Source organism: Balaenoptera borealis (assembly GCF_965194805.1).
Source record: "Balaenoptera borealis genome assembly, chromosome: 3".
NCBI classification, from domain to species: domain Eukaryota; kingdom Metazoa; phylum Chordata; class Mammalia; order Artiodactyla; family Balaenopteridae; genus Balaenoptera; species Balaenoptera borealis.
In genome coordinates this window covers 123,428,879-123,449,149 of record NC_138866.1, presented here as the reverse complement: position 1 = coordinate 123,449,149, position 20,271 = coordinate 123,428,879, and the positions used below count along the sequence as shown (strand labels likewise).

The 20,271-nt window shown below is 47.0% G+C and overlaps 1 protein-coding gene and 1 long non-coding RNA gene across 8 annotated transcripts in view; one reads left to right on the top strand and one right to left on the bottom strand.

Moving 5' to 3' along the window:
• Nucleotides 1-20,271, top strand: part of LOC309626400 — a 47,767-nt gene that overhangs the window by 3,609 nt on the left and 23,887 nt on the right. The window lies entirely within an intron of this gene.
• PEAK1 (pseudopodium enriched atypical kinase 1) overlaps nucleotides 9,132-20,271 on the bottom strand; it is a 297,677-nt gene continuing 286,537 nt past the window's right edge. For all 7 annotated transcript variants that reach the window (XM_082386950.1, XM_082386949.1, XM_082386954.1 and 4 more), the window contains one exon: nucleotides 9,132-16,047. In XM_082386950.1, coding sequence (XP_082243076.1) covers nucleotides 14,887-16,047 — 1,161 coding nt within the window. In that variant the 3' untranslated portion in view covers nucleotides 9,132-14,886. The remainder of the gene's footprint in view (nucleotides 16,048-20,271) is intronic.

The following is a 20,271-nucleotide window of genomic DNA, read 5'->3' as shown; positions in this document are numbered from 1 at the left end:
GGAGGTAGGCAGACAGAGACCTTGAAGGGTGAATGGAATCCTGACAGGCAGAGACAGCGTGGCGAGTGCATGGGGAAGGGGTGTACTGCTGGGGCTCCTGGCAAAGCAACGACCAAAGGGTTTGCTGAAGGGTGGGGACCTACTAAAAAAAGAGGGTCCACTAACAGTGAGCTTGATTCCTAGGTGGCAGGCCTGGGGTCCAATTTCTGGGGTTAGAGGCTGCCTCTGTGAGGACACCTTTCGGAAGATGGTCCTCAGACCCCCTCAGCCTGAAGGGAGCCAAGAGCAAGGCTGGGGCAGCCATAATCACAGCAGTCATCGACTACCATGTGCCAGGACCCTGGGGACCCCACGCCAGCCCTGGGGGCGGAGGCTGATACCGACGTGGTGAGTCACTGAGGCTTGGAGAGGAGAGGGACTTGTCCAGGGTCACACAGGGCAAAGCATGTTTGAACCCAGGCCCTTCTTGCTACACTGTGGGGCCTTCAAGAGGGAAGCGCAGCCTGGCTCAACTCCTCCCACCAGCAAGAAGGGCCTGGGCATGGATGGGGGAGGAAACAAGATGCCCAGGTCGGCCCTGGTGCTTCTGCGGAATGATGTTTGGCGCTGGGAAGGTCTTTCGATTCCTCAAAGGAAAACCTAGACTCTTGTCATCTATTAGGGATAATTTGGGGTAAAGAGTCAGTAAGGCCCCATTTGAACGTGGAGCACACTTATTTGGGGTAGGTCTGGCTCAGCCGGGGGAGCTGCTGCTTGCTCTCCCACTTGCGAAGCTTAGTGACCTTGGGCAAGTCATCGCACCTCTCCATGCCCAGGCTTTCTCACTGGTGAAATAGGGTAAGAACAGGATCCACCTCACAGGGTTATACTGAAGATGGAATGCATCATCCAGGCAAAGCACATGTAATGGTATCTGGCTGAAGAAAGCTGCTAGATGTGAGCTATTGCTGCTATTGCAAGTCTTAGCACCTCGCAGAACCATTCAGAGGAAGAACAACAACCATTCAACAACAACTTGGCTCCAAGTTGCCAAGGAGCTTGTCCAAAAGGGAAGGTGTCACCCCTCCCTTCCTCCTCACCTGCTCCCTCCCAGGGTTTCCTCGGGACACCTGACCAAGCCAGGAAATGACTCTACTTCCTAAATATTTCAGGACCTGGCCCTGCTCTTCCATCTCTATGGCAATGAGCTGAGCTGAGGGGCTCCCAGCCTCCCTCACCTTATGGGCAGGTTCTCCCTGCCCATAGATTCCCCCTCTGGACCCTCCTCTACTGCAGCAGCTAGAGGGATTTTCCTCCAGTGCAAATCTGAGCCTCTGAGAGCCTCCTGTGACTCTCACGTGTTTGCCAGAACATGCCAGAATAAACTTGGCTTTGCACTTGCAGACATTCCTCTGTCTGGAATGCCCTTCTCTCCACTTTGTCCACCTGGTGAACTCCCTTTTATCCTTCAAAACCTAGTGCTGACACGCCTCATCTTGAAAGCTTCCAGACCACCCTTCCTCCCCAACAAGTCTGAGACAATATGCCTGGTCTTTTATGCTGCCTCTTATGTTGTGTGGACCCCTCTGTTGTCACCCAGTTTACATAATCGTTACCATTGTGCAACCTCCTTTGGACCTATCTCCACCCTCACCCTTAATCCAGGGTCTGGCTCGTGTCCATTTTAGTTGACCCGAACTGAATTTGTTATTAGTCAAAGACTCCATGAGCTATAGATGTCACTAGACCAGGGCCACACTGTGCGGCCTTGGTCATGCCCTTTCCCTTTCTGGGCTGCAGTTTCAGTATCTCTATAATGAGGAAGCTGCCAGGGTCTCTGGGCTGTTCTGAGTTTCTGGAACTTCCCAGGTCTGCCTGCCTACTCTAGGGGTGGACAAAATGTTTGGGGGGTCTCCATGCCTCACAGACCACCTGCTTCTCTGGTCAGCTGTGCCCACGGGAACCAGCAACTTCATCCCCCTGGAATCTGGTAACTAGCATTCTTGGGAAACACAGGGATGTTTGCAGAACTTAATATTTCTTTCTTTTCCCCCAAGAAATGGATAAACCTCATTAAGCCAAGACAAGACAAGAGAACTGGGTCATGCCCTGCTGATGCCAAGCAGGGGCTTGTGAATGAAGCAGGCTGTTAAATTTCAGACATAAGAAATAATCTGCTCCTTGCACCCGCTTGATCACTTTATTAGCACAGAAGATAAATTTAAACCTCTGACTTATGACAAAAGGAAGTAAGTCTGCACTATCCTCCTAATTAAACCAAGAGAAGCCAGCTAGATCCAAGGACACCAGGCCCACTCAATTAATTAACATTTATTACAATCAGAAAATAATCTAATTCAATTAAAATGTTTCCACAAAAGCAGTTTAATGACTTTCCCCAAAATAAAGTACATACGACTGGAGCATTTATTATGCCAAGGCCCAGTGTCAGTCGTGAGGGAGCTGCAATGACAGGCCTGATGTGGCTCTGTGGAAAGGTGAGGACAGGGCAGGCGGGGCTGGGGAGGGTTTGGCCGAGCCCCTCGTCAAGAGAGAGGGGATGCTTCTGGACAGCAACCCTCTAATGAGCAAGCAGGCCCAGAGCCAGAGGAGCTGCCCACAGCCGCCTTCACCCTCACCCCCACTTCCTGCTTCAGCCCCCTTGCCACCTGCCAGCTCATCGCTGTGCCTGGCACCCCCTTCCCTTTATAGGATCAAGCTTGGGTAAGGAATTAAGGGGCAGGCTTGGATTCAGGGGCCTGAGCCCCTTTCTGCCTGTGTCACCTTGGGCAGGTAGGAGGTGTTTAGAGAAAGGACTGTTAGCAGGGCTTTCTGAAACTTAGCCAGGAGATATTTGCAAAGCTGGAGAAACTGCCATTTGAAAGCTGCAAGCAGTTTTCTGACTCTCATGAGGCAGAGATTTGAATTCATAGTGCCTTTGTTCAGCAAAAATCCCTTGATGGGTCCTTAGTTATAAAAACAGAAAGCAAATACTTGGAGTTCATCTTTTGGAGCTAACAATATCTGAGCACATACTATTGCCAGGCAGAGGGCTAAACACATTTGTTGGACTACGTCCTTTAATCCTCACAACAACCCTGCAAGTTAGAACTCTCCATTGAAACCTAGGCTCAAAGTGTGCCTGAGGACCATGGTTAGTTAGAGGTGAACCCTGGATCCAAAGCTGGGCAGCCAGACTCAGGGCAGAGAGGCCCCCAGCAAGCTCAGAATAACTGTGGGACCCTGGGGGGGAGGGAGGCCTCTGTCATTGGACTTGGGTGGGGCCCCAGAGTCTGTCCTTTTGAAAAGCCCCCTGGAGACTCTGGTGCTCTGATCTTGGAGATTGAAATCTCTATATCCACCCTGTCTCCTGGCGTCACACCTTGCCCAACACCCCTGCTCAGCTGTGGCCTCAGAAAAAGGACAGTATGAATTAAGCCCCTTCTCATCCAATTCAATTGCACCTACATCGTCTGAACTTTATACAGTCACCAGCATTGAGTATAAGCTTTAAAAAGAGCTCTGTTAACTTGATAGGCAGAAAATGGGAGGCCAACAATAGGATCCTAACTAAAAAAGAAAAAGGCGGAGGAAACAACACTTGTGGGATATATAGCAAACGTTAGTGATGGTCACTTCTGGATGGTGACCTAGTGGGTCAACTTTATTTTCGATTTCCTACTGTAAACAGACATCACTTTTATAATCAGAAAAAGCTATTAAAATGGTTTTTAGGTATGCCCTCTTAGTTTTTCATTTCTCTTATTTCTAGAAAGTTTAAGCATTTGGATTCTTCTATGACTTGTCTGTTCTCATCTCTCTATTGGCATTTTATGTTCTTAATGATGTGTATAAGCTCTTTATAACAGGATTTTAACCCTATGTCCATTATATTTGTTGAAATGGTTTTCCTGGCTGGTTATTTATTTTTCAATTTTGTTTCTAATGTTTTCAGTGGATGAAGGTTTATCATCTTTATGTAGTCAAACCTATTGATCTTTCCCTTTCAGGTGCCTTCTGTTGCTTTATAAGTTAGAAAATCCTTTATCAACAGCAGATAAAACAGGTATTGACTTAGCTTTCTTTCTAGTTCTTAGGGTTTCTTTTCTTTTTTCTTTCCTTTGTGCCATGTAGCTCCTTGTTTGATCTGCTTGGATTTATTTGAGTTTACAGAGTGCAGATTATTTTCCAAATAGCTAACTGATTGTACCAGCACATCTTATTGGATAAGACTTTCTTTCCCTTCCATATGGTAATGTCTTACTGATCCTATATTGCATTTTTATAGATAATAAGCTTTGTTTTTAAGTTACCTATTCCATTACACTGACCTTTTTTTTTCTTGTATCTGTATCACACTGTTTTATTGATCATAGCTTTTTCATATACTTAAATAGCCTCTCAATTTCAACAATTCCTGGGTTTCTTTCACCTATTCATTCTTCCAAGTGACTCTGAGAACCATTCTGTAAAGGTCAAAACAACAACAAGCCATTGAGGTTTAAGATTCAAATTTCATTGAAATATTTGAGGAGATACATGGTCTTTCTACCCAACCTGGGGGCTCATCTCTCTATCTGTGCATCTTCTATTATAATTCTTGGGAGAGTTTTGTAGTTTCTCGTATTTCTTTGTTTAGCCATCCCTACAAGAATGTGACTAGATGCCCAGAGAAGCAGAAGTGATAAGAAGAATAATAAATTTACATATATGTATGCTATATAATACTGTCATTTTTAGTGAGAGAAGCTGTCTTTTGAGAAGTGCCATGATCGTGATGTCTATTGGGTCAACCCTTAAGTGAGTTAAGGGAGGAAGGCAATTTGCAGAATATTGTACACATTGTACAGGTGTTATGTGTATGTTTTGTGTATATTTGCACGAAAATGGGGCAAGGGGTTGAGCACTTTACCATCTAGATCACCACGGCATGGGGGGAATGGAGAGGGTGGTGCCCACCCCTTTGCTTCCCACCCACCCCCACCACACACACGGGAAAAGAAAGTTGCCAAAGTGGCCAGTTACCTCTATGGTGGCTGATGGTCACTCAGTTGCCTTTTTTTGTCCCAGAAGCAGTCCTAGGAGGCCCCCATGGTAGGCACCTGCTGAGTGGGTGAAGCTGGGGTTTACTAGCTTGGCAAACTTTGCCCCTCTCCACCTGCAGAGGTGGGGTGGAAGGAGGCAAGTCTGCTCCGGGGCCTCTTTAGTGGGAAGCTTCCACAGGCGTCCAGTACCTCCCTCTCCTCAGCAGACACCCCATTCCTGGCCAGCTCCTTACAGAAGGAGCCAGGATCTGACTGCTCAGCCTGACAGGCCCTTTCTGGATTTGCCCCTTTCCCCATCCCCACTCTGCTTGCTTCAGGAAGCCTTCCTAGGCTGCCGCAGTCTGTCACGGTTGGAGTGAATGACCATAGGACCCAGAATTATACATTGGCATAGAAACAGGCTAGCAGACTTGTGATGTGGTGGGGAAGAGAACTGGCTTCCGAGTGAGCCAGGCTGGGTTCGAATCTCAGCCCTACTACTTACCAGCTGTGCAGCCTTGGACAAGTTTCTTTTTCTTTTCTTTTTTTTTTTTAACATCTTTATTGGAGTATAATTGCTTTACAATGGTGTGTTAGTTTCTGCTGTATAACGAAGTGAATCAGCCATACATATACATACATCCCCATATCTCCTCCCTCTTGCGTCTCCCTCCCACCCTCCCTATCCCACCCCTCTAGGTGGTCACAAAGCACCGAGCTGATCTCCCTGTGCGATGCGGTTGCTTCCCACTAGCTATCTATTTTACGTTTGGTAGTGTATATATGTCCGTGCCACTCTCTCACTTCGTCCCAGCTTCCCCTTCCCCCTCCCTGTGTCCTCACGTCCATTCTCTAGGTCTGCATCTTTATGTGGACAAGTTTCTTACTCACTCTGAGTTTCAATTTCCTCTCGTGTAGAATGGGGGTCAGAGGGCTGGAGTGAGGATGGGAAGCGGGGGAGGCCGGCGCAGGACCTGCGGGCAGGAGCACTTCTGCCCCTGCCCCTCCTGCGAGTCTCGCTCAGACTCCGAGGAGACAGAGGGGAGGAGTGGGCGGAGGCAGGACACACGCCAGGCCGAGAGCTGAGTCTGAGGAGCAGGCTGGCGATTGCAGACAGCTGAGGGAACATTCCCAGTTGGAGTCACCCCAAAAGCTTCTTGGCTGAACGGGGCCCTGAAGAATGGGGAGGAAAAAGGACAAGAACACTGTGGGCAGGGAAATCTCCAGGTGTGTTTGACGAGCAGCAAGGAGGCCAGCCTAAGCAGGGCGTGGGGGTCGGGTCAGCAGTAAGCATGGCCGGGTGGCGGGACTCGGGCTCTGCAGTTGGGTTGTCTTCTCTGGGCACCGGGAAGTCACTGACGATTCTGGGGCGACAGCAGGGGGTGAGGGAGGAAGGCCATGAGCTCCGGGAAGCTGGGAGGAGGAGGCGGACTGTCTTGAGGACAAATGCTAGTTCCCTCACTAGGGATTTGGGGCAAACAAAGCCTCTCTGGCTTGTCTTCTCATGGGTAAAATGGGGATAATTCTAGAACCTACCTCATAGGGTTGTTGTGAAGGTAAAATGAAGCTAGTTCAACCCTAAGAAGCTCTCCGGTGCTCTCCTTTGCGCTCCTAGGAAGGAGCACTGCCAAGAAGGCACACAGATCTGGGTTCATATCCTGACTGATTAGTTGAGCGAAAATGGGCAGAATGGAGCCATCTCCTTGGATGGCTGTGGGGATGAAGCACACTCTCACCTTTGGTAGTGTTGACACTCCCACCGGCGGCAGCCCAGGGGCTCTCTGAGCAGCGCCCAGGCCACAGAGTGTGGGGGAAAGGCCGGCTGCCCTGACCTGGAGGAGGTCCAGGGTCAGGAGGCAGAGGTAAGCCAGTGGGGGGCGCTGAGCCACTCAGAGCCTGAGGGAAAGAGGCCTGCAGAGCCTGACACCCACAGTGGGGCTCTGTCCTCAGCATCGGGGGCCTGAGTGGCCTGGCCTGGGATGGCCGTGGCGGCAGGGTTAGGATGTGCCCCCGGGTGTGTGGTGGAGGGAGGCGCAGGGAGGAGAGGCGCTTGTGGGGAGAGGAAGACCTGATGAGGAGCCACGGGTTTGCAGGTTTTCACTCTGCCTGACTTCCAACCCATGGTTCCAAGACTCCAGCCCAGGTGTGGGCTGGTGAGCGATGGGTGGTGGAGGTGATGGACTCAGAGAGCTGAGAGCTCTGCCCCCCTGACAGAGATTCAGAGCCCCTCTACTCCTGGGGCCCCGGGTCCCCCTCACCGAGCACATTCCCCAGCACCCAGTAGCCCTGCTTGGATTCTCAAACTGGGACTGGTGACCAGTAAGGCTCAGCCTTTTGGTTGCTTCCATGTACCTTCCAGAGGGTAAGGGAAGAGTTGGTTGGGATACGTGTGTGCGGAGAGTTATCTATTATCTCCAGGAGATCAGGGGTTATACCCAGGCAGCCTGTTTCCACTCAGAGGTTTGCAAGTTTGAGAGAACCGGACCTTGGCAACCAACTCCCTACTCACCCCCCGCCCCCAACCACCATATGCAATCCAATTTTTAAGTTTCAGCTGTTAATTACCTCGACCTGCTCTTACTGGCAACCTGTGATCCGCCAACTGCAGTCCTTGGCTCCTGAGGCACTAATGAAGTTCTTTCCCTTGTAGAGCACAGGCTCACTTAAAAGGAAGCATAATTTGCTAGGCCTTGGAAAGCAGCAAGAGCTCCCGGAGCAGAGGGTGCTCACTCAGCGCCAGGCACCCGGAGAGCTTCTCGTACCAGTTAATTCCAGGTAGGAAAGAACTCAAGATTCTTTGTGGCCTGCACTGAAAGAAGTCAGTTCCCAGGCATGTAGGAAGCCAAAGGCCCTACTCAAATGTCAGTGGCCCATCACCTCTGGACAGCCCAGAATCAAAAGGGAAGAGTGGTCTTCCTGAGGGCCCACTAACGGAATTCCTAGGAATGGATCCCATGCTGTGCAAGGTGATGGAGGGGAAATAGGATCTGTCTCCAGTTATACCAAAGGACAAAGTGATCTCATTGATGACCTCGCTCCACCTCACTTGGAGTCAGGCTTGGGCAACCCTGAACTGGTCCCACCGTCCAAGCTTGTATCTTTTCAGGGGCCCCGGTTGGCCACTCACCAGCAGAGCATTAGGCAGCAACCCAAGCCTAGTGTGCTCCATCTCTGGGGCAGCTCCAGCTGTCTGTCTTTGTCTTTGGCTCTCTTCCTCCAGAAGCCAGTGTGCTGTGCTCACAATGAGGAAGGCTAGCTCCCCAGCTCCTCTCCAGCAAGCAGAGCCCGTGTCCCTGGGGGTCGTCTCTCAGTTTTGTTGCTGACCCTTCCTCCTAGGCCCAGGCAACAGAGAGAGCTCTGAGGCCCACATCAATATGGGTTTTGCCTCCTCAGCAACATAAAACTTGAGTATGGCAATCAGTTTTCTGGAATATCCCTTAAATACCATGTCTGAAAATTCCAGAGTGCTTGCTAGTGGAGAGAAGCAGAAACACTGGGCTGGAGACAGTGCCCACTGTAAGGGGTTTAGAGCTCAGGTTTGCACTTTCATTCATTCTACTCCAATAACGTGGCAGCTGTCACTGCCACTGCCCACTGCCGACTTGTCGGTGGCCTCCTCTCTCTGCTCCTGAAGTGTCTGCACATTAGCTTGTCTGCCTTTGTGAGGACACTGTGTGTGACCGTGTACCTTTAGGAACAGGCAAATGATGTGGATTCTGCAGCAGATGATATTGTACAAGGCCCTGCCTTGCTCATATTGTCTGCAGAGCTCTGAGATGGCCACTCAGAGGCTCAGCCACAGCCAGCTAACCAAACCTCTCAAACATGTAATAGTACAAACCCAGGAAGTCTATATGGTGACTGGTCACCAGGGGGCGATCTCACACAGCAAACCCGCAGCCCTTTGAGCTCTGGGGGAAAGCTGAAGGCCTTCTCGCTCCCTTCCATGCCTAGTTTTCTCAATTTAGCGAGGGAATGAATCGAAATATAGTCCAGGTCAGCAGGGAGGAGCATTCAAGAGGGCATGCATCCTGGGATTTAAGATGGAACCACGTCTGCAACCAAACTCCCCCTCCCCCGCAGCACGTCAGTGTGGGAGAGCTGCTGAAAGGACAGCGCTTGTCCGGCTTTTAGTGTATATGAAAATGAATTTATTTACACAGTAACATGATGCCACAGAGAACACAGCAAAGTACCACAGCAAACCAAAGGGCGGCGCCACCTGGTGACAGAGGGGACCTTTCACTGGTAGGTTTATACAACTCCAAAACATGTTAAGTAGAGGTGAAGCTCCAGGAAAGAGCAAAAGAAACAAGATTTTTCAAAAAGAGAGCATGGGCAGAGCCATGGGGAATGAAAGAGAGAGTGGAACGAGGGCTGCCATGATTCAAATCACTGAGAAGGACAACATCTGGCTTCCGCCCTCATCTCACGCCAAAATGCCCGGCATATCATCAACAGAAAAATCCCATCCCAGTGTGTTCACACATCTGCTAAGGGAAGGGATAACCAAGTAGTATTTGGAGCAAGTTTCCTGAAGCAGTGCGGTTTATCTTTCAAAAATGCTACCCTGAAGCCATAGGGCTGGTTCAACATTCAAGTTATCACGAGTGCGGACACACACATACTTCCCACACACTACACGGGCAAAGTGGATTTTCCATAATATAACATTTGTAGCAAAATATATGACTCTGTACTTCTGCTAGGTTAGAAAATGTCTGACCTCTTTGGATTCCCTGAAACTTTCTGGATTAAAAAAAAAAAACAACAAACATGGAGGCAAATGGATGGGTAAAGGTGAGAAGCTGGAATAAACGCGGAGGCTCTCTGGAGTGGGAAACATGTGATGGGACGTCCGGATGCAAGCCCCTGCCGCCCGCCCAGGTGGGGAAAGCTTCTAGCAGTGGCTGACGCAAAAACCTACTCTAATTTCAAACAGCTGCAGAGAGGGGGGTGTTTAACAGCTGTATAGCACCTTGTACATTCTGGGCACTTATAAATATTAAATGGTGGCGATGGTGAGTGATAAACACCTCAGTAGGAAGGTTTATAAAAAAATATTAAAATTTGTTAAGAAATTTCCCAAGAGTTCTTTAAACAAACCTATGGAAACTACCATATCTCTTTTAAAAAATTCCTCAGCTCTCAGTATTACGTGGATATGATGTTCCCAAGCTGAAGTCTGGGCAATAGTCACAACCATGTCAATGACAGAAGAAACAGTTCCTTCTCCTTAAATACTGGGGAACTTTATAATCTGTGCAAGGTTTTCTTCATCATCATACCATCATCTTTTTTTCCCTAATACACAAAATGGACTTGTTTTAAAAAAATAGGTGCTTATTTGAGGATGCATTATTTTATCAGCTGAATACCTGGATGTGGAATGTATGTGAATTCTCCTCCCACGGCATCTGTCGTAACTCAACCTCATCACCTAAGAAGCATCAGGACAGAAAGGCTTGATTTCTTTGGTATAATCTCTACCTAGGATCTTGCACTGCACCTCTTGTGGCTTCCCTTATGGCATCATTTTTGGTCCAACGGAATCCCCACTTTCAGCGCGGACAGCTGGGCTGCAGTGCGCACTTCAGCAAGAGCGGCACTTGGATTCGTCTCAGCACAGCGCTTTGGGCCTTTGAGAATATGAGCTTCAACGAGGTAAAACTAATAACCCGGTTTCGTGGGCAGCCATCCTATTTACTCATTAGGCTGAACCAGAATCTTTAATCCTTATCAACTAGTGAGGGGAATAAAAAACATGTCAGAGTTAACCCAGGGAGTCAAGTTCCTCCCCCCCACCCCGAAGTATGCTCATACTTCATTTATACATCTAGAATCATTTGGAATATAGTGCAGTATAATAAGTCCATCCCAATTTCTGGAACTAGCCTGTATTTTTTCAGATCACTGCTGGTAATATCTAGGTAAAAATCCTAGTTGCAGGTTATCAGCAAAACCAAGTCAGGTTACTTCCCAGCACCAAAGTATTCTTAATTCAAATTTGGGAAGCTGAGTGCAATCCTTCTACGCCCTACCGTTTAGTAGGCCCCAAAGATCTTTCATCGAAATTTTACAATCCTGGAAACTTTAAAATACAATTTTAGGTAGTTTAACTCCCAGAAACATCATTAATATTTCTAGAGGTTCAGATCTCTTGGCTTAGAGTTTTCTAAGTTCACAAACTTATTCTGAGTTTGGAAGCACAACTGTCCGCCACTGACAATGAAAGGTTACTCAGAGTCTTAAAATCCTAACAAATAGGTTTTACTTTTAGCCCCTCAACATCAGTAGGCTAGGGAGTGTGGGTGCTTGTGTCCCCCATATATCTCACCCGGTTTATCTTCCGAGGGCAAAACTTGGAACCCACTGCCATATTCCTGGCTTCCAATTCAGACTTAGCCTAGGGGTTGGTGGACGTCCTTCCCGATTCTTTTGTTGTTGATTCCACATGTTGCAACTGCTCTCTTCCCCATCCTGCTGTTATTCTTGATGAATTAGCTTCTGGGCATCATGCTAGTACACCAAAGGGGCTCTCCTCAGGCTAGCAAAAGAAACCTCTCACAGCCCCTGTCCTTCCTGTGGAACATCTAATTCCCTTCCTTCCCAGATGAGGTTATCATGCTAACAAGGCACTCTGCTGTACATTCAGTCTTGGTCTTGGCTACTCCAGCCATTGTCCTGTTTCTCTAGTACCCAAATGTGTACGAGAGATTATTCTTGCTCATGTGGCTTAAGGAAAAGTTCCAATAGCGGCTTAATTGTTCAAATTCTCAATATAAACGGAAGAATCTATAGTAAAACTTCAATAGAAGAGAAAAAATCCAATCAGTATTGAAGACAATAACTTGACATTACTTGAGAAAACAAAGTGCTATACAAGTCACAATCCAAAACTCATATATATATATATATATATATATATATAAATATGTATGTATGTATGTCTGTGTCTGAGGGCAGGATTTCTTTCCAGTTGATGAATGTATTCAAAGTTCCTACTACAATTAAAATGGAAATGTAAAATATTTGTGATAATATGAGATTGACTGAATTTCATCATATTTGGAAAAGTATTTGGAGGAACATCTGATGTAAATACTTCTTGCCTAGAAATAGGGTTATTTTGCCTATTCTGCTCTAACCTGTAATACCTTCTTCCCTCCCCACCTTACATTCCTTGGCCCTCACTCAGAGAGCTCTTAATCTAGCCACCTGTCTCAGGAAAGCCTGAGTCCCTTCTCTGACTAGTTGGCATTACTCTTTTGCCCTTAACAAATCTGAATATGAAAACAGTACTAAACACATCTGATGTGAAGAGGTGCTCGGTTTGCCAGTGCTATGAGATAATGGTAGTGGAGGGTGTCCATGATTATAATACTATAGAGTTAAAATGAAGAAGATTGGGTCCAAGTCAAAACACAAACAGAGAAAAAACGTTGTGGGGGGGGGGGAGGGAGGATACCTAGAGAACAAATAGAGGGACCAGGAAACATTCTTCATTAAATATGAAACCTCATTAAATAGTCAACATTCAAATTTACATGGGCAAGGCACCACGAGAGTGACATTGAGAAAGTGTCTCAATATGCAAACCATGGAGGGGGGCTGCTAAGGGAACGTGCTGGCTGACAGGGTCAGTGGTCTGTGCACTGCCACTTCAGTGTATAATTGGGCAGGGAGTTATGTGCACATGGGCTATGCTAAGGTGAACCAAACACCAGCCTGCTAGGCAAGGTGTGGCCATGTCACAGGACACCGAGAGAGAGAGTGGACTGCTGGCCTGCAGCGGCATGCCTACCTTGTGGCCATTCCTAGGGGCAGAGCCTTGCACTCTGGCCAGAGGAGACAAGACCCTTTGTGGGCTAACCAGCTCTCTCCCCTGGAAGTCCTGTACTGCTGGCCAGGAGGACAGGCACATGCTCCATATGGAGCCCCACATATCCCATTCTCTTAAAAAAAAAAGAAAAAGAAACAAAGAAGAGCACAATAAAATACATTCTTCTCCTTTCTTGATCCTCTTTGATATAGGTGAATCACATGAAAGGTTGTTAATAATGTTAAAAGTTTAAAAATTACCAAAAGGCCACTAACGTGCTATCTAAGTAATACTGCACAATCAGGCTTGGCTTTAACAAACTCTGCACCGGTAGATGAGGGGCCCAGGGCTGTCTCACCAACCGGTGCAGAGAACGTGTCTATCAACCCTGCCACAGGTTGCTCCCCCAGAGGCCTGGCCTCTACTTCCAGCGTGCATGTGCACACACACGGGTACATACGTGTACACACTCTCACACTGTCTGAGTGACTCTTGGGATTTCAAGGTTGAAGTAAACAGAACAGATACTCACAGTTTTGAATAAAACACACACACACACACACACACACACACACCGGTGGAAGGAACACTCGTCACTCAGCTCAAATATGTGCCAAGGAAAGAAGGGGAGGGTTTCTGGAGATATTGCTTCAGGTGAAGTTGCAACATAAACATTGTATATACAGCTAAAAAAAAATACATACCAAAATTGCACATATATCCATAGAGGAGGAGCACAGACCCCACGTACGGTGAACAGCTCTCAGCCACCCACCTCAGCAATCCAAGTTCCCTGGGAGCTGTCCTCCAGAGCCATTTCAGAGGGTCACAAGGAGCAATGTGCCTGTGCACTGGGAGGCAGTCTCTCTAGAAAAGGCCGGCACTCTGAGGAGGAGGTCAGCAGTCTCATCAGCGGCCTTCTCCCCTTCCCCTGCCTTCTGGCCATCCTAATAGCCAGCCACGCCATGCCCTCTAAGGAGACATTACAGCTCAACTGACAGCCGTTTCATGCAGGGCTGTTGTCTACAGCATTTGGTAGACTAGTTAACGCTGGCTACTGACAGAAGGAAGCTGGCCAATTACTGCTCGAGGGAAAACTGTGATCTGGGCTCCGGCAGCCCTGGCTGCTAACGTTGACAGCTCTGACAGTGATCAAGGAACAGTACTTTAAACTCTGCTCCCCTGATGGCCCCTAGAGAATTGCACATGCAGGAAAATCATCTCCTTGTGTCCTGCCAGCTATTTATAAGATCTGAACTGCACTCCACCCTGCTGAGGCACTGGTGACACCACCTTGGGTCAGCTCTGTAATGGGCCACAAGTGGCCGATAAACCCAAACTTCATTGGCAAGTGGGGAGAGAGTAGAGGTGAAGGAGAATCAGGCAGTGGCAGCAGAGGGGAGACTGTTAGGGCCGTCCTCCATGCAGTGCACACACTTATTGATAATAGAAATGAAAATGGGTTCATGACCCAAAGGATGAGATCTCTCCTTGTCCTTCTACTCCTCCTGGAACAAGGGATACAGTCCCCAGAACCAAAACTGGGCTGATGCTAAGGATGGCAGTTCCGCCTGGTAAGAGAGTCAGTTATTGATCCTTTAAAGGAAGAAAGTCTGTTGTGAGAGCTTAGTGGATGATGGTAAGGACTGGTTAAATCCGTCTATTGCTAGTGAGAATAAATACACGGTGTTAAAAAGACAGGGGATATTCAGAATTATGGAGGAACTGGACCCAGTTCACTGAGTTCAAACCAGAGGAGCTGTCCCTTCAAGGATATGTCTTCATTTTCCTGCATTCAGGGCACAGTTAGGGCGGAAGGCATTCCCATGGAAGGCAGCTGCATGTTTGTGCGGCTGACTTTCTGTGAAGTTAAGAGGGACTCAGCGTCTCACTGGATTTAGAGCTGAGGACAACCTTTCAGAGTGGACTCGTCTGTTCATGGATGGGGACGGAAGGCTGGTCTCTCCCCTTTCCTTGAATTCTGTGTGAGTACTAGGAAGGGGAAGTATGTGAGCGACTTGAAGAAGGTGACAATGAAGTAAGAGCAGCAACTGGGACACGTTAACGGGGTTGCAGGATTTTCACGACGCAGCTGAGGGAGTCTGGAGTAGCAAAAGCCAAATACTGAGCACAAAGCCAGTCCTCCAGGCTGACGCCACCTTCCCTGTCCAGGGACTTCTCAGCAAACTTGATCATGAGCAGTGTTCGCTTGATGTCTAGCCAGTTTTGGAGCAGGGCATTCCTCTGCACTGGGCTGGGGGAGGCGGTGAAAGTCTGGAAGAGGCCTTCGCGGGGGCCCCAGAGCAGACACTGGAGGATGCCTTTGGCGCCTGAAATGAGGAGTCGCTCGGAAGGGTTGGGGTTCAGGAGGCAGCTGGCCAGCTGCTGCAGGCCCCGGGAATAGGGGGAGCGGAGTGGGATGCGAGGCAGGTCTGCTCGAGTGTATTCCTTCTCCTTCAGCTCTGGGTTCTCATCGAAGGGGTTGGGCAGGTGCAGCATCTCGTAGATGAGGATGCCTGTCTGGAACTCATCACACTTTTTATACTGGGTGGCTGTGATGATCTCTGGGGCGAGGCGGGACTGGTCCCGGAGGATCTCAGGGTCCACCAGATGGCTCTTCTGCTTGGCTTGAGAGAAGTTGCTTACTATGAGCCTCGTGGGACAAGAAGAGGTGGGGCCGGGCTCCGCAGGCCCAAGGCCCTGGGCGGGTCCCCCGGGCTGGTAGTGGACAAGCAGCAGGTTCTCCAGACGCAGATCGCAGTGAGTGACGTGGTAGGGTTTGAGGTGCTCCAGGCCGGAGCACAGCTGTAAGAGCAGCAGACACACTTGCCTCTCATACACGTCAGGGCTTTTCCCATGCTGCGCTAGAGAGTCTCGCACAAAGTCGGCCACGGTGAGACAGGGAACCTCTCTGGTGATGACCACGACGTGGCTTCTCTGCTTCCTGCTAACGACTGCCTGGCTTTCTTTGTGGGATGACTCCGCTTCAGAGCCGGGCTCTGGGCTTTTTCCATCAGTTCCTCCTTTCACCTCTTCCGTCGCTTCCATTTCATCCTCTTCCTCTTCAGGGGCATCAGGGTCCTCCCAGGGAAGCAGGCGTTTAGGAACTTCAGCAAGAAAGTGACCACAGTCCTGCTGGATGTTAAAATGGACAGCCAGACTCTGCCGGACAGCCAAGCTGTGATAATACTGCTGCGACTCTTTAGCTTTGCTCTTACAGATCTGTAAGAAGAAAGCAAACAACACAATTTAAAATGCACACTTTCATAATAAGGCTTATGATGTGTAAAGAAGTGTTACCTGGAAGGTGACTGGTGGGAGTCTGGAGTGGCAAAAGCAACAGCTTTGCAGTGAAGACACAGTGTTAGAGTTGAGTCTTCAGAAAGGGTCTTGGCAATCCTGTGCTGAGTGACAGCAACAGTGTCTATGTGCTTAACTTCATGTGTATTATCTCTAGTCCTTACACTAACTCTTCAAAGTAGGCCGAGGACCTAAGAATTAAAAAAACAAACAAAAACCAAACCAAAACAAAACAAAAAAACCCCAGGGGCACCAGTTTGCAAACCTAAGTCTGTCTAACACCAAAGCTTCCTCTTTCCACTGTACCTTGCCCCTCATCTAGAAAAGTGAACAACAAAAAGTCATTTTCCACCTGCTTTCTGTGGAGGTTTACAGCCTAGACTTATACAGCAGCTCAATAAATCGCTCATAAAGTAGGCCAGAATACCTTATTATATCACTGGTCAGGAGAGTGACATAAAATTGGCCAGGTAAACTGTGGGTTTTCCTAACTTTTTAACGAATGTCATTGTGATGGTCACAACTCAGGCACTCATGGTTCACTGGCGGGGTAGAGATGAAAGAGTGAGAGAATCGTTGGTCTCAACTAGTCAGAGCAAAACCAACATTTCAATGGCAGGAGTCTGAGTTTTACACTTTCTCTTAACAGGCCTCACTGAAGGCCTAATATTCAAGCAATAAGGCCTCTCAAAAAGACCTTAAGTGGTTACGGATCAAGGAAGAGTTGCTTGATCAAAAACATTAGCCAAGAGTTCTACATACTAAAACAACTATTGTATTTCTGGTCTTAAAGGGTTAGAAAAGCAAAAAGTAAATAAAATCACCCCTACATGGATTCTCCTCATGATATGATATGAGAAGTTGACAACGGAAGGCTGAGTCTCCAACACCAGTTCATAGATCATAATAGTCTGGTCCAGACAGATCCTCCACGACCCTGGGAACCAGGTACACACTTGCCACTCTTCCTCCCCAGCAGGAGTACGCTGCCGCATCTCACAAACACCACAGCCTCCCAGCAACAGGTGCTCTGTAGTGTTTACATTTGCCCGTTTATTGCAGTAACACAGAAATACACATTTTGAAAAGCTTTTCTAGTCATTTCTATTTAAAAAGAAAAGTGTACATCTTAGGAGGACGCTGATGGGTTCTCAGTTCGGAGAAGCAGCATGCTCTGATTTCCATTCAAATAGATATTTTAAAAAAGGGACCAAAGGCAAAGGAGTCTCAAGAGAGAGGAACATCCCTCTCTCATTTACTGTATTTATACGTATTTATTACAGTTAGAGACTTGATATGAGTGATTCAATGCCACACACACACACGCATGCACACATGCGCGCACACACACACAGAGCTCTGAAAACAAGTTTCTTCAAGTCTTCTACCACCTACCTAATAAGTTTGAGGGCACAGTAAGCATTTCTTCTTTAAGCAAACTTCTGGTCTTAAAACAGAGATATCCCCAGACTGAGTTCAAGTTCAAACATATATCTTTCAGAAAGTATTATCTTTGGAAAGCTCTCAAAGTCTCAGCACATGCAGCATAATATATAATCCTGTATGCTCATTAGTCACGACATGAATTCTTTCTATACTATACTGTTGGCAATATTTCATATTTATATGTCACTAGGTATTTAAAAATCCTATACTAGTCATCACTTAGTTGTATGGGAGTTAGATCCAGGACATGGCACCATTAACCCCATTTCCAGTTTTAATAATTTGCTCAATATCATACTGCCTGCTGGAATGAAAGTTCAAAGGTCCCAACTCCTCAGCCTTTGAAAAGTCAATCAAATACCACTGAGTTTGGCTGAATTAGACTGTGTAGTTAAACTCTAGCTGTCATCCTATAGAAAGGACACTCACCAAAGACTTGAGAGGCCTAGCATTTAGCCTCTCTACTAGCTGTGTAACCTTGGGCATTTCTCTTAATTTCTCTGGGTCCCAGTCTTTCTAATAAAGGAGACAATATAAAGAATACTGAAACGTACTTCACAGGGCAATTATGAGAATCAAATGAGATCAAGTATGTAGAGCATATCTGTAAGCTACAAAGCTGTACAAATATAACATTCATAATGACTACAACAGTTAACAACTTGTAAATGTTAAAATGATGCATTATAGAATCCTCATATTTTTTTGAACAAAGAGAGCAAGATAGAAAAATGCATCTTTCTTTTGAGTCTGAGAGCCGCTAGCCCCAGCAGGGAGGCTCTCTGACCATAGGTTTCATAGAGGGCAGCTAAAGAGGGACCGTTAAAGTTTCACACCTCCATGCCAGGTCAGCCCTGACAAACAAGTCAAGATCAACAGCATGTTCTGATCTAAGACGGGCCAACCTAAGGCTAAGTAAGAGAGAGAGAACTGTTTGGCCCAACTGTAGTTTTCACTATACCAAGTTGCACTGAAAAAAACTTGCCACCTTGTGGTTTGGCATTAGAAGCAGAGAAGATGCTCTAATTGTTATTTCTATTCTAATTTTATCTACACACACACACATACACACACACACACACACATACACACACACATTTATATAAGATATCCTAGAGCTTTGTGAGTAGATAAGAGCATGGATCCTACAACAAGAATTTATGTTTAGCTTCAGATCAACTTGAGATAAAAGTTCAAAGTGATTTACGAAGAAGAAATGATAAATTGTTCAGTCATTTTGGATGCTCTGAAGGAAAATGGTCTGCCTAAATAGCCAAGCTGAGGAGCTAGCACTTCCTTATCTCTTCATCTTATAATATGTAGACAGGCTGGAGAATAATAGGTCACTCTAGTTGTAAGGGCAAAGGAGAAAGGGAGAAGACTGGAGTGTGAAAGAGGAAAACAAAATACCAGGGCTTTTAATTGGCTCATAACCATGAGAACAGTTACAACCAAAACACAGACCTATGGAGATTTGCATAATAGGATTTCTCATATGATGAGTATCTCATAAATCTTTATTATGGAGCCTGCGATGATGTTAATTTAGGTAGGAGTATTATGTTATTCTGTGTACCACATAGTAGCCATTTTTCAAATATTAATAACTTGACTCCTTTAGTTTAAAAAAAAAAAACTCAAAATGACCTGACTTCAGGTGATAAATTTCTAGTCCAAAAGTCATTTCAGAAAACGAGCCACTCTTTCCAGAACAAATGGACAGGGTTCTTCCAGCTGGTTGTTGTTTTTTTCCTTCTTCCCTTACCCAGTATTTTCTCTAGCAGAGATCAAGGTAACTTCTTCTCGGCCTCCCATTTTTATTTACTTTTCTTGAAAGGAATTCATACTCCTTCCTTACAAAGCGTAGCTGGCTTGAACTGAAAGATCCACTCCTCAAGAAGAATGATTTCCACAGGACTCCTCGGCTTCACAAAATTTTGAAATAGGAACAAAACTGGAGCTGGAATTTCCCCATATCTTCATGCAAGATTCCCTTTTGTAATGGGAGAAAAATCATCTCATATTTGCCTTAACTATGTATGAGAAAGCCTATTTAAAATGCTGCCAATTTTGACAGACTGTACTGTGTACATTTTCTGAATGGGAAGAAAAGCCCTAGGAGAGCCTGAGCCACAGTGACACTAGAGGGAGCTGCAACATCAAGATCCTGGAGTCGTTTGCACGGAAACTGCAGCAAGAGAACAAAACCAGGCTGGTGAAGGTTGAATCTTGTAAAATATGCCATAGGTCCTCTTTGTGGACAAGTTCTTGGTTCTATGAAGGTGGCAATGCCTAATTCATGAAAAGGGAACACTTCGTGTGAGGAGCACAAGCAGGAAGCGATGCCCATCCTGGGCACAGTGACTCTTGCCTCTCTGCCCACTCACAAGGCACACCTTCCGGAGCTGCTTCTCCAGAGGAAGCCAGAAGAACATCAAAAGGGACAGTCAGCCAGCTGGTAGTTCCACACCCACCAATGTGGATGACACACTGTCACAAAAACAGAGGTTTGAGGGAAACTGAGTGCTTGTCTGAGTTAATAAAGATGAGTGAGAACAGAGAAGGGGAAGGAGAAATATTGATTCCTACCAATTGTGCACTCAAACAAGTGTCCGACAGCTCCTCAAGCTTCCTATCTGTGGAACACAGCATCCTGAAGCAATCTGGCCAGAGCCCCTAAATACAGTGGGGTGGGGGACT